This window comes from Erithacus rubecula, assembly GCF_903797595.1.
Source record: "Erithacus rubecula genome assembly, chromosome: 5".
Classification (NCBI taxonomy): Eukaryota; Metazoa; Chordata; class Aves; order Passeriformes; family Muscicapidae; genus Erithacus; species Erithacus rubecula.
In genome coordinates, this window is record NC_136687.1 from 16,093,160 (window position 1) to 16,107,016 (window position 13,857).

At 39.0% G+C, this 13,857-nt stretch overlaps 1 protein-coding gene across 4 annotated transcripts in view; it reads right to left on the minus strand.

Annotated features, from left to right (window-relative positions):
- Positions 1-287: 287 nt before the first annotated feature.
- Positions 288-13,857, minus strand: part of PPARGC1A (PPARG coactivator 1 alpha) — a gene marked incomplete at its 5' end in the record, with an annotated part of 361,086 nt that continues 347,516 nt past the window's right edge. For all 4 annotated transcript variants that reach the window (XM_079305340.1, XM_079305341.1, XM_079305343.1 and 1 more), the window contains 3 exons: positions 288-3,661; positions 6,498-6,649; positions 7,004-7,125. In XM_079305340.1, the coding sequence (XP_079161466.1) occupies positions 3,558-3,661; positions 6,498-6,649; positions 7,004-7,125 (378 nt within the window). In that variant the 3' untranslated portion in view covers positions 288-3,557. The remainder of the gene's footprint in view (positions 3,662-6,497; positions 6,650-7,003; positions 7,126-13,857) is intronic.

Here is a 13,857-nt window from a genome sequence, read left to right on the forward strand (position 1 = left end):
AGCATAGTCCAACCTAGAACTTTACATGTTCACCTACTGTACAAATCTTACAGTAGCTCCATCAGGTCAGTGATTCACATTATTGAAAATGTCTGTCACAGAAGTACAAATTTAGAATCATCACATTATATTACATGGCTATTCTAGGTCATTTATAGATCAGATCTTATACTACAGTGATTGAAGTTCTCATTACAGCCATTAAAAAGGACACATAATCATTACCTACTGTAGGCTTACATCTAAAGGGATGAGAAGGAGGTGTTTGCTTTGTGTTTGTTGGTTTGTTTTTATTAACTGACCAAAGTATTATTACCCCAGAGGCACAAACTTTCCTCTCAGTGCTGCTCTTGGTGATGGCAGCCCAACTGCTTCTCAGAGTAGCTTAGCACAGATATTTTTCTTCAACTTTAGGCTCCCTCTGTTTGGATTAGTATTTAGATCATTTTCCATTCTGTAGGAGTTAGTTACAGCTCTAGGACAGACCACAGTTCCTAAGCACCAGTTCTTTTACCTGTATTGTGCATGTGGTACTTACCACAGCATGAAAGTAAACAGTACAATCTTCATATAAAAGACACACAGAGCTATGCTGCAATTTGCCTCTGGTGACAATGTGTTACATGTGCTAATCTGAAATGTTCTTGGGGAAAAAAAAAAGCAAACACTGAGCTTATATTTTGATGGATTTCCTACAACAGTGTGTATGAAAGATCCAAATAGCTTTATTCAGCAATCCTAGCTCTATTAATTTCATATGTAATTTGTAAATCCACAGAGGAAAGCCATCTTCAAGATGAGAATGTTTGCCAGGCCAGTGAAAAAAAATTTGACTCACATCATTATGCCTGCTCAGTGAAAAATAAATAATGCCCCCACACAAGCCCCACACCAATTTATTAATGTCAGCAATCTAGGGCAAAAGAGAACGCTTTAAAATTTAATCACAGAAATGTAAAGGCAAAATAGGTAATGCATCTGGTCCTTGAACACATAATATGATATACTAAATATTGATTTCTTAAAAATAATTTATTGCTTTTAATATTTTTCTTTACAACAGAAGATACTCAAAATCCAGAAAGGAAAATTGTAAACTTTTAGTTTGGCATTCACACAAAGTTAAAATACCTGCATTTTTAACCTACAGAGCAACAACAAGAATTATGCAGAGTAAAGGATGTTACATTTGTAACACAGAACCTCCAGAAAAGTTATTTTCTTTTTTTTTTGTTTTTTTTTTTTTGTTTTATTGCTATCTATCTACTGAGAAATAAGAAGCCAAAAAATCAAGCAAGCATCCAACAGGACAGACAGTGGAATCTCTCAGAACACAATATGCTGGTGATAAAATGAATGCAGCCATCAAAATCAACTGCACTGGTACGGGGGTAGAATCAGTTTTCTAAGATTTGGAGTGGGAAGGTAGATTAAATAGTTAGGTGTGCCATACCTTTAAGAGGAGTCATGAATGCCAAAGAGTAATAGAATAACAAATCTATACATTCACAAGCAAATTCCAAACTTTGCTGATTCAGTAGAGACTCCGAGTTCAGATGAAATTCTGATGCTCAGAATAGCAGTAGTTTATACTCTTGTGGTTTTTTTCTTTCCTGAAATTTCTATTTAATTTAACAGAAGCAATGTCATCAGCAACAATGTCATGGGCACATTTGAGGCCATGCTAGTGCATAGTAAAAAAAAAAGGAAGAAACCCAAAACCAACCCACTGCTTTTGCAAAAGCGAAATTTCCAAACAAAGCACTTGCTTACTCCAAACTGACAACCATCCATGCATCCTAGGTATAAAATTTCCACTGGCCTTTTTATGCTTTTAGTCATCTCATAATTTATAATAAATAGGATAATTATAACTGATAAATATGTCTCTTCAGTAAACAAAGGAATGAAGGATTGGTATTTATACAGGATGCATAACTGTAAAAAATATAGATAAATACCATCATTAAACTCTGCCAATGAAAAGATTACTGGCTTCAAGAACAGTGTTTAGACACAGAATTACTGTAAAAATCATACCGTACTTAGTACCTCAGCATATTTTTATCAAACTAAAATCACAAAAATTAAAACAAAATAGCATTTTAAAAACATTTTTTGACCTCTAGTTCCAAAACTACTGTTGATACATAAAATAAAAACATTTCTTAATGATTACCCATTTGAGAGACTTTACATAAAATTATGATATTTTCTAGAAAAATTTAGATGAGAAAATTTCATTCCCCTAACAAATTCCGTGTATAAAACTGCAAAAGAAAATCAAGCAATGAGAAAAATGTGGAAAAATACTGCAGAAGGTGGTTAATATCTTTTGGGCTAGGATAATTCTTGACAAAATTCTTATATAAGCTCACCAAAGAAGGGATGAATGTATATAATGCATTTTTTGCACTCAAACACACACGCACACATATGCACACTCACACCCTCACCCACACGCTTTTCTCTTTTTTTTTTTTACAATCAAATATATATAAGCATAAGTTCAGCTTTCTACATATGTTAGTGTACAATAATTGTTTCACCTCATATAATTACATTTGAGTATTCTTGATTAAGAAAAATTCAGCAGTTTTTGAAAAGAAGGCTGCATTTACAGTGCATAGCTGTAACAAAAAAGAACATCGTCATACAGTATGTACATAAATAAAAATACTCCATTTAACATTTGTAAATACTCAACTACTTTAGAGAATGTAGTAAATAAACTATCTGTGCACACACCCAGATAGTTATATCCAACTCTCATTAATAATGTAACACCACGTCCGCTCATTAGAATAAACCGCTGAACAAGCTGCACATTTGACCATTAACAAGGCTTTGAAAATTTTGCTGTGGAAGATCAATGTTGTAGACATTTACATGGGTGTCAGAATTAAAAGATGAAACTTCAAAATGTTAGGGAAGCTTGAGCTTTTTAATTTTCTTTTCTGAAAAAAAAAAAAACAACAACAAAAAAAAAACCCCACAAAAAAACCCAAAAAACAAACAAAAAAAAGAACAATCTTAAAACAAAGCTAAGACAGATTGCAGGCTTCTGGGACCTGTGGTTTCTTCTGGATTGTCATATTATCACCGTGTTGTGAGAAGAAGCTTCTTTACAAAAAAAAAAAAAAAAAAAATGCAGTGTCTGATCCCCAGACATCAGCAGCCATAGTTCTCACACTGGGGTTTTTTTCTGTTTGTTTTTGTTCTTTTTTTGTTAAAATGCACTATGTACAGGTTTTGCAGTTCACTGTTGCACGTGTATCTCTGTGGAACTGCTGCCACGTCTCGTGATTTGCATTGAGCTGGCAAGGAACGCCCGGCTCCCCGGCGGGAGCGCCGCTGACACCCATGGACACGCGAGTGCTGCCGGGCAGCACCCTGCCCTCCACTCCTCCTGCAGCTGTGTTCATGTAAACCATGATTTTGAACAGAGTGTAAAGTAGGAGAGATTCCCAAGTACGGCTTTGCAGTTGTCCGTTGTGGCAGGACGTGATGTCCGTGAGGTATTCGTCATCCCTTGCTTTCCGTGGATGACACGCTTATTACCTACGCAGGCTCCGCTGGGCCTCTTTAAGTAAACTATCAAAATCCATGGAGTCATACTTGCTTTTAGTGGAAGCAGGATCAAAATCATCTGAGTTTGAATCTGAAACCCAAAGGATGCAAGTTTAGGTGAGAGGCAACAACTAGTTATTTTCTCTGTGTATTGGCACAAACAAGGCCCTGAAGAAACAATCCATTTGCAACCACAACTTTATGGGATGATAAAAGCATAGAAATGACCATCACAGAAGCTTTAGGCATTCCTGGTAAGAAGCAGCACTTAACAAAAGTGATACACATTATCAGCTGGGGGAAGAACCATTAATTGCATATACATTTAGAGAAGATTAACTCAAAACAGTTTCCTCAAGGACTTGAGCACCGAGACACTCATGTATAGGTCTCAAAATAGTCTAGACAATCTTGACAGATGCCTTAACCAAAAGTCTACCTTTTTCTTGCACCTGCTGTTTCATAACATGTCCAAGACTTAATTCCCCTGAGTAAAGTTCTGAAGAAAGCCAGGGCAGCCTGTGAGCAGCACACAGAGGACACAGCTGCTACTGCCAGCCTTGCCTAAGGGTCTTGCAGAAGTCTCTACACCTGCCAGAATTCCTGGTTTTGCTTAATTTCATCTTTTTGGATATGCTTGTTTAGAATGTGAGCAATTCTGGGCAGGGCCTCTGCATAAGCAGTCTCAGGTGGGCTCCTCTGCTTTCTCTATCACATGTGATAAGCCACAGCAGCAACAACAGACCAGCTCCTGTGGCTGGGATACCTGTTCCAGCTCTGCCAATTGCTCAAGCACATCAGTCTGTTCCCAGCACAGAGGAGGGATTGTACTTTTGTGGCCACACAGCTCCAGTACAATTATTGACATGGCTGCAAACAATGAATTTCCTTTTGGAGTCAACCCCTGCTTAACACTGACTCTCACCAGTTCCTGTGTCACAGCTCCTTTATGAGAGTGCCCTTTTCTTGCCATTTCTTGTGTTGAATTAATCAGAACTCCCCATGTACCACTATAAGACACACTGCACATTAAATGTTCATTACAAGTTCTGTTAAGACAATATCTTCTCACAGAGGAGAGGTGTTAAACTTCTGACTACTATTTTCAAGTGTTTTCTTTCTTCTGTACTCAACCCAAAGCTGATTAATTCTCTCTGTCCTGGTACCAGCTCATGAATTTTAAAGTTCATCCTGCCATTTCCTTATGTTGCTCTATCAGATACTCTGCAAAATACAGGGAATGCAGTCTGAAGTACAGAAGCGCAAGCTGTCAGCAGGACAAAGTGAAAACAGTCTGCTCACAGATACTCTGGGAATCCCACTCACAATGGAGAGAGCTGACAGGGAATACTCAAAGTGATGAATAATGTTCAAGAGGGTTCCCTTCAGACAACTTATTTTAAACCTCAGATTTTCTGAGATACAGAGATGACCTTGGTTTCCATTGCTGAAGATAAGTCAAATCAAGGCAAGACTTCAATCTGTTTTTACCAGCCTACATTTCAACAAATGCCTTGCTACCTTTTTTATTTTCTACATCAACCCTATATCTCTTCAGCAGTCAATTACCTTTTCTTAGCTTTACATTATCTGTTTAGCCACTGAAGTGAATTATAGCATATTCATTGTGAACAATGCGTATCATCTTTATAATTTATTTTGAAAAGACATCAATTGGCTAGAAAAAATATATCTGTATTCACTTCTTGAATTGCACAAAGCCGAGGGCAGCACATACAAGATTTCATTAGCACTGTGTTACAGGGTTATGAGAGATTTTAATGACTGTGGTCATTTATTCACAAAAAAATCCACAATATCTGATTAATATAGATTCAACAGCAAAATGTGCCTTGCTATGTTATTCAGAAAAGAGTGTTTTCCATGCCTTTAGTCTATTTATACAGGTATTAGGAAAGGTTTAACATTTAATGAATACTTTACATTTTAAAAGGTAATTAAATAAGAGGTGAGTTTATCATATATTGTAATATTACAGAGGCTGTTATGTTAGTCTGCATAGTCTCTTTATGCCTATACTTAATGTCAGCATTCCTGCTGTAAGACTTTGAATATCTCCAAAAACCCTTGCAAGGGGAAGCACCACACCCTGACTCAGAGCATAAGACAGAACCATACATTTTTGCCCAGGCAAGACTCAGACAGACCCAGGTGTGTTGTCACAGCCAGCATGCACACTTGGGACTGGAGTTATCACAGCACACTGGGGGCTGGAGACTGGTATGCATAAAGCTCCACATCATTGTAACTGCAAACAACAAGAGATTAGCTAAGCTCTCCACAGGTTGGAGCCTTTTACATCATGACTGGAAGGCTCTTCAAGGAGACTCCTTCACACATAGATGCTTATGGATGATTTTAGAATTACCACATGAGATCAGTGCCTTTTCCCACACTAAGGGTCAGATTTAGCCAAAAGCTCTTCTAGCTTTCAAACTTGAGCAGCTATGAATTGCACAAGTGCCCCTGTAAATTCTACACCTACATCAGAACTCATGGCAAAGCAAGAAACATAATGTAGTTTTTGGGTTGAGACATCTACTTTGTCCTCTGTTTACCTCTCATATTGGAATCAAACAGTTATAGCAATAAACAGTACAGCATGTGGGAGGCTTCTGTGGTGCTATCTTTTCAACTTAGAAATGTCTTATTGAATACTGGGCATTTATTTTGCTAATTATAAAAATGTGCTTTAAAAGAATATTCACAGTTTGGAATATTTGAAAGAAGCCAGCTCAGATTAGTTGACTTTTAAACTTCTTACAGCAAGTGAAAACCACTTTCATTGACACTCCTCCAATCATTTAAATGGCGGCAGCAGAAACAAAAAAGAAGCAAACCCTAAATTCTCATGAGTTACAAGATTCCAGTTATGTACTTTGATTCACATAGATCAAAATACCTACCTAGGTCTGCATAGTTAGACTTGCAAATCTGCTTGCGTCCACAGAAGTACAGCTCAAAATCAGGCTCGCTTGACCTGCGTAAAGTGTATCCATTCTCAAGAGCAGCGAAGGCGTCACAAGTATAGCGGTAGGTGATGAAACCATAGCTGTCTCTGCCATTGAAAAATACAGTTGTGAACAAAAGCTGAGAAGAATTAACACACATTAGTGTAACCCCTTTCTGAAAGCAAGAACTTGCCAGAGACCCAGCAGTGGAAATGCCAGAAGTACTGCATCCATTTATCAGCATGATTGTCCTGTCATGCAGCTAAATACTTATTTCTGGGACAGGAAATTTCAACTAGCAAGATTAATAAATAAGGATGAAAGAAAATAAGTAAGGTTTTGAACTCAGCATGTCATCTGTCACAGAACTTATACTGGTAACTCCCATACCAATAGTCCTAGTGCCATACTTTTTTACATATGGCAGATCTCAAACAAGAAGTAATCTCAAAAGTTCCTACCCATCATCCCGCAAATTTACTGTGCACTCCTCAATTTCACCAAAAACTTCAAACCGGTCCCTCAGTTCTGTTCGGGTTGTGTCAGGTCTGATTTTACCCAGATAAATCACACGACGTTCTTCCTGTTGATAAAGAGCAACCAGGAAATTGTTTTTTTAACAAACGTGTAATAGAAATGAACCTATACATACATGGATGCAAATACACACACAGATGTGCAGAGGTTGCATAATTACAGAAACAGTCTTTTGTGGAAGACCTACTGCATCTTGCAACTACATGAAATAGTTCTCTCCTGGAAAGCATCTAAAGCATCTAAGGACACTACATTTCTCAGGCGGTGTGCTCCTGGAAGAGTTCACTGACTGCTGTCACTGTTCTGGACACTGAAAGATGCTTCCCTTTGTATCCTACTGCACCTTCTTCCCTCTCACTCTTTCCACCACTTCTCCTCCAGGGCTGCAAACTCTTCCAAACTAGGAACTCCCTTTCTCTTGCCACATATACAATACTGAGCAAAATTCATCTTAGTTGCAGAGTAGCATAAAGTAACACAATAATTGCATAAGAGTACCACAGACATAACAAAACATATTACAAGCGTAACATTATAAGCTCATATGACTCAAGAGTTGATTCATCCTGCAATCCTGTTTCACCATAATCCAAACCTTAAAATAGAAGGAAAACTGTTTCAGATTGTCACCCCAGCCAACAACTAAGCACCACACAACCCTAGCTCATTCCCTGCTCGCCAGTGGGACGGATAGGAAAATCAGAAAAAGGTGAAACACCTGCATTATGATCAGCTTAATAAATGAAACAAACTAAGACATAATAACAGTAATAATTATAATGACAGTAATTGTAATGAAAGGGGAGAGAGAGGAATAAAACCCAAGAGAAACAAGAAAGTGCTGCACACACAATTGTTCAGCACCTGCTGAGCAACACCCAGCCCATCCCCGAGCAGTGGTCTGCCTCTCCCAGCCAACTCCCTCTGGTTTATATACTGGGCATGATGCCATATGGTATGGAATATCCCTTTGGTCACATCAGGTCAGCTGTCCTGGCCATGCTCCCTCCAAGCATCTTGTGCACCTGCTCCCTGGCAGAGCACAGGAAACTGGCAAGTCCTTCATTTAGTGTAAGCACCACTTAACAAGAATTAAAACATCAATGTCTTGTCAACATTAATACCAAATCCAAAACACTGTCCTGTACCAGCAACTAAGAAGACAATTAATTCTATGCCAGCAAAACCAGGATTGAATCCAAAAGATGTATTTTATTAAAATAAATATTTCGGGGGGAATGACAGGAAGTAAAATATATTCCACAGTCACCACCACATTTTGTTTTATTCAGATTAAAGACCACTTGACTGGTCCCCTAGGCTAGGGTCTCTTTTTTAGTCCCCTAGGCTAGGGTCTCTTCTATGTGTTCTTTCAACACGCGGAACAAAACAGAGACTTTCATAACAATCAAGTCATGGTCGTATAATTCTTTCCTAAGTGCAAATGCTTAGCAGAATGAGGGAAGGACTAGAAAACCCTTTAAGAGTCACTTAATGAATTTTAGGATAAACACTTTTCTAAGGGCAGAGCCCTTTGGTAAGCTGCAAGAAAAGAAAATGGGAAAAGGAGATCTTTAAAACACCAACCTTAAGGTAACCAGGGCAAAGAAGCACCAGCTATACACGGCTTGGGTGCTCAGCTCTCCTGTCTCTGACTGCCTCTGCACTGGAACTATTGGCCCTTCTTCTCATCCCTTACACACCCACACAGCAGCCCCATAAATCAAACCACCACCACATTCTCAGCTGGTGTAAAACTGTCAGTCAGTGGAGCAATGTCAGTTTAAACCATCAGCTTTGGCACCTGAGACTTGTGCAGAATTTAGGTGCTGAATGCCAAAGGAGCTACACTGACTGCTGAGAATTCATGACTATCGTAACCTGGAGGTGCCTAAAGGCTAATGGCACCTCAACTGTGCAATGCAAAAGGCACTAGGGACCTAAATATAGACTTGCATTCCTGCTCAGAAACATTCTAGCCTGAAGAGACAGGTAGTTTATAGAGTTACAATTCAGATATAGCAAAAAATGTGTCTTTTCCATGAGTCCCCACAGAGGCATAAAGCACTAGTCATTCTTGGACCATGGACAATACAATTGAGATCAGACCAAAATACAGGTAAAATCTGAAATTATATTGCTGTATCTTCTTTACTTGTTTGAGTATTCATTTGAGATAAAGAGACCATCAGAACTCTTAGTTAGAGGTGCTGAAAATCTTGTCTTCCTGTTCACAGGAGAGCACTTTGCTCTCAGGAGCTATTTAATACAAAACAAATAAACAATTCCTGCAGCAGGAAGCCAACACTAAAATATCTGTTTCCCAACAGAAACTCCCTCTTACTAGCACCTTCAGTAAACTATTACTGCTGACTCTTTTTCTGGCCTCACAATTCTCAGGGGCTCAGATCCAGTTAATCTAAGCTCCTGAGAAAGGAAAATTTAGAACTGCAGAAAACAGAGATACAAGAATCAAACATTCCTACCCAAGCCCTACCCACTCAAGAATGGTGCAAAAATTACCCATGTCCTTCATAGGTCCCTGGTCAGCCCAGTGGAGTCCTTGGTTGCTCTACCAAAGTATGTATCAGCTCTCCTTTATCAGGGGGATCAGGTAAGGATCTCACCTGGAAACTACTGCCTCTTTTGATTATGTGAGGAGCCAAATGAGTGCCTTGGTAGTCCTCTGTAACCACGCTGAGACAGACACATTCACTTTTAAATGTTGCACCTTCCAAAATGCAGGTTCCCAAAGCTGCCCTTGTTCTCTGCCATAGCAGAGCAGTTTGCAGAAGCTAGCATGGCTAAAAGAAGGACTTGTGCTCATGGGGAGCCATACATTTAGGGCACAAGGGTACTTTCCAGACAGCTGCTGCTTTTTATCTCTGTCTCCACTGTGTCCCAGTCCACAGCCCTGACCTTCCTGACAGAGGAGTTTGTGCAGGGCTTCTGTGAACCAGGGACTGCGGAGTGCAAGCCACTGAAATCTGCATTTCTCCCATTTTCCCCATTCTAATTCTGCTTACTTTCACTATGGTTGGGTGCCATAAACTTCAAAAGCAGGAAAATCTGCATATGCACAGTAATTACTTTTTCAGACTGTTTTACCAAATCAAGGATTTAACCGCACTGAAACACTTGATAAGAAACAATTCCATTGATACTTGCTATTGAACCTAAATGGCTGACCAGATGGAGCAGAACATAACACAGCAGACTGCCTAATATACTTCAGCTGAGATAATACATCTCAACTGAAAAAAACATAATGTTTCACTCACTGACATGGAGATTGTTATATTACAGTGTGATGGAAATATCTATTGCACACTCTTCGATAAGTCTGTCTGCATGCTTGTGCAATTTTTCCTTCTTCTATCCCTCTAATAACCTTTATGTCTCTAATATCCCTTTAAGAAAACTGTAATAACCAAAACTGAATAATTAAAAAAAAAAAAAAAAAAAAAGCCTGTTAAAGTACCGTTAAGGGAATAAGTTAAACCTGCAAAATTAAGGAAATTCAAATTTAAAGCTGAAATGCACCATATGTCCTCCAGTGTGCATATATGAGAAGATGGGTTCAAGTATTTTTTTAAGCAGAGTGCCATGGTGGAATAAGATACTGAAGAACACAGGATTCACACAGCATTGTCTTTGCCTTGATTACCTTCAGCTTATTTAAAGCAACTATGGATATTAATATTCACAGAGATGTCTCCCTTTCATTCCCATTAATAATAAGAACTATAGAAGCCTAACAAGACTGCAACACACCTCTAAATGTTAAGGACTTTTTTTATAATAAATTACATGTTTAAGTCTATATGGGCATATTAAGTAAGATGTTTACTGTAGTTGTTAGAGGATATGATAGATGACTTGAAACATAGAGAAGGACAGAGAAAATGTTTTGTTTTCAATTTCATAAGGGCAGAGGGAACCTAGAGGAAACTCCAGAAGCTACTTGTTCATACTTCCCTCCCAAAAGTGCACAATTTATTTTGCATCATAAGTGTTAAGTGTGGCTCCTTGCTCTGCCAGGTTGAAAAAAAAAAGAATAGTCCAGACAGCTCCCTCAGGCCTAACATGTCTGTCTTCTTTCATAATCTTGCTCATTCTTCACCGCAGTAAAAACATCTGAATAGGAAGATGTGGCAGAAAGTCTCAGACTGACAAGCAGTATTTTACATCTCAAATGAAAACACTGAAGTATTAGAATAACAAAATATGAGAAAACAAACAGGACTGGGATATACCTTACACATCTAAGGGTCAATAAAGGGACCACTCACCCTCTAAACATTGACTGATGCTAAGGATCTTTTTGTCTTGATAAAGACTCCTCCACAATCTTATTTTCTTTGTACTTCCTTATTCCGAAGTCTTTATTTCATAATTATTTCACTAAACACAAACCACTAGATGTATTAGCTTTCCCTTGGATTTGTTTTCTTCTTCCCCCAGCAGTTGTTAGCTTTGCTTGTCCATGGTGCTGCTAAGCAAGGCACATGGGAAATGAAGGCAGCCACTCTAGAGGTGCTGCTGGTCCCATTTTTCCTGACATTTTTTGCCTGTATATCTGTGGTGCATAGCCAGTTCTCCAAGAGCCCAGGTAATGCTTTATGTGAAGCTGGGAGAAGAAATCCAGGAGCATTTGAAAGCTGGCTTCTGTTATGGGCTTGTAAAGGCTCTGCACTCACTTCAGCACAGGTGTCTGGCTGGGTGCACACCCCATGTCTGTGCTGCCTTCCATGCCAAATGATTTCTCTGCCAGTAGAGACTTGAAGCCATGAAGACTTTTATCCTTAGAGCTGAAGACCAAATACCATTTTGAAAATGCAATGGGATTGGCTTGGGCAGAGTTGCAAAAACTGCTATGGGTAGAAAAAAGCCATTCAAGATTAAGCTTCTGATGTAGTGATAATGAGAAAAAAATTATTTAGATTGAGTAAAGAAAAATTAGTACAGCCTGTGAGTAAGTATGAATGGCAAAAGTAAAAGTCACAAAAACTCGGGGAACAAAAAAGGAACAATGCTATTATCACGTTGCTGTGTGGGTAACAAGGGCTCAGACACACTCCATAGTGACTGTTAGAAAAATAGTGATGGACCAGTAAAACTCAAAATTTAGGTAGAAACACATACAGCAAAATTACAGAGATCTAGGCCATCAAGATGGGCAGCAACAAAAAAAATCCAAACTAAATATACAACATACATTGAATCCTTCATAAGTGGAAATGCATACTATTATAGTCTGACTCTGCTTTTAGACTTCAGAGAAGGCAAGCACTCATTTATGAAACCACCTTTCTCCTGCCTTCCTGTTTCAGAGCAATTTATTTTCTTTGAAACCATGTGTTTCTTTCCACTGCAGTGGCCTCACAGCACATTTATCTTCTTATCCCTAAACTCTCTGGGACCAGGACTCTTGATACTCTTCTCAGAGAGGCTGTCAGCATTTAGGAATGAAAACTACTAATGTTAATTGTCATTTTCTACTTGGGTATAACCTGATTTTGTTATACCTCTTGGCAGTAGCCAGTGCACACAGTAAATGTGTGCATGAAAGATGCGACTGTAAGTCAGTATCATGGCAAGAGTGGCAGAGCAGCAGAACCACAACACCAAGCTGCTCATCAGAGAGCTTCACCTCCAGCTCCAGAGCATCCTATCAATGAGGAATCACCAACTAGTGACTCCAGAATTGGAATGTGCTAACTATTTCTGGTGCCAAGATTCAAAAAGTATTTGCCACATAGTCTAATGAGCTGCTGGAGTAAAAGCCCACACAGCTCTGAAATTTCCTGGAGTATATCAGAAGAAAAAAAGGGTCCTCAGGCTTCTTGGCAAATCACCGTGGTCTGCTTTGGTTGGGGGTTGGATCCCAGTTTCTACAAAGCACTAAGTAGACTGTGCTGTCCTGCAGTGCTCCTCAAGTCTCACAGCCCATGTGTCTCCACAATGATCTGGCTTACATGGTTAAGTAGATGGTGGCTGACCATTCTTATGTTCAGTGAGGAACCATGCTAAAAAAATAAAAATCATAACCTAGTGCAATAAAACTAAACAAGATGAAACTAAACTATGCTAACATTTGGTCAGTGAGGAAAGTAATCCCAATCAAAATGACTGACAAAAGTATTTTTTTAACTCTCTAAGTATCTCATAGGCTCAGCCCATATTTTGCAATCATGCATGCTCAAAATGAAGACCTCAACCCACCAATAAGGCACTGAACCTCCAGAAACTGGAGAGGGGGAAAGAAGAAAAGAAAGATGAGAAGAGGATCACAGTACCTCTTGAAGTCGAATCACCTGTATACAGCTGTAAGACTTAGACAGGAATTCAGGAATCTATACAGGAAAATACTATCCCAGGCTTCTAGCTCTGAATCTCTCTGAAAGTGGGGTATGCAAGACTGAAGGGGCAGCCTCCAAACATGCCTGTGGCTCATAGCATGAGCACAGGCTTCTAAAACAAGCCTCCTCAGCATTCTGTCAATATGTCTTCACATCTGCCAAAATACAAGCTGCCTGCACAATCAGAATGCATTGCTTCACATATGGTTTTGACAGATTAAAATACGCTAAAATATTTTTTTTCCTCATTTCTTTTTCCTAGGTTTCCCATGCCTATTGTCCCACAGAGACTAATTTTAGATACTGCTTTCACAATACCTAATGTCTTTTAGCTCTCTCATAGCTTCTGTTCCTTTTTTACTGTGCATCCTTTCTACAACTAACTCTTGAGATCTCAGCATGATGCTTCTCATGAA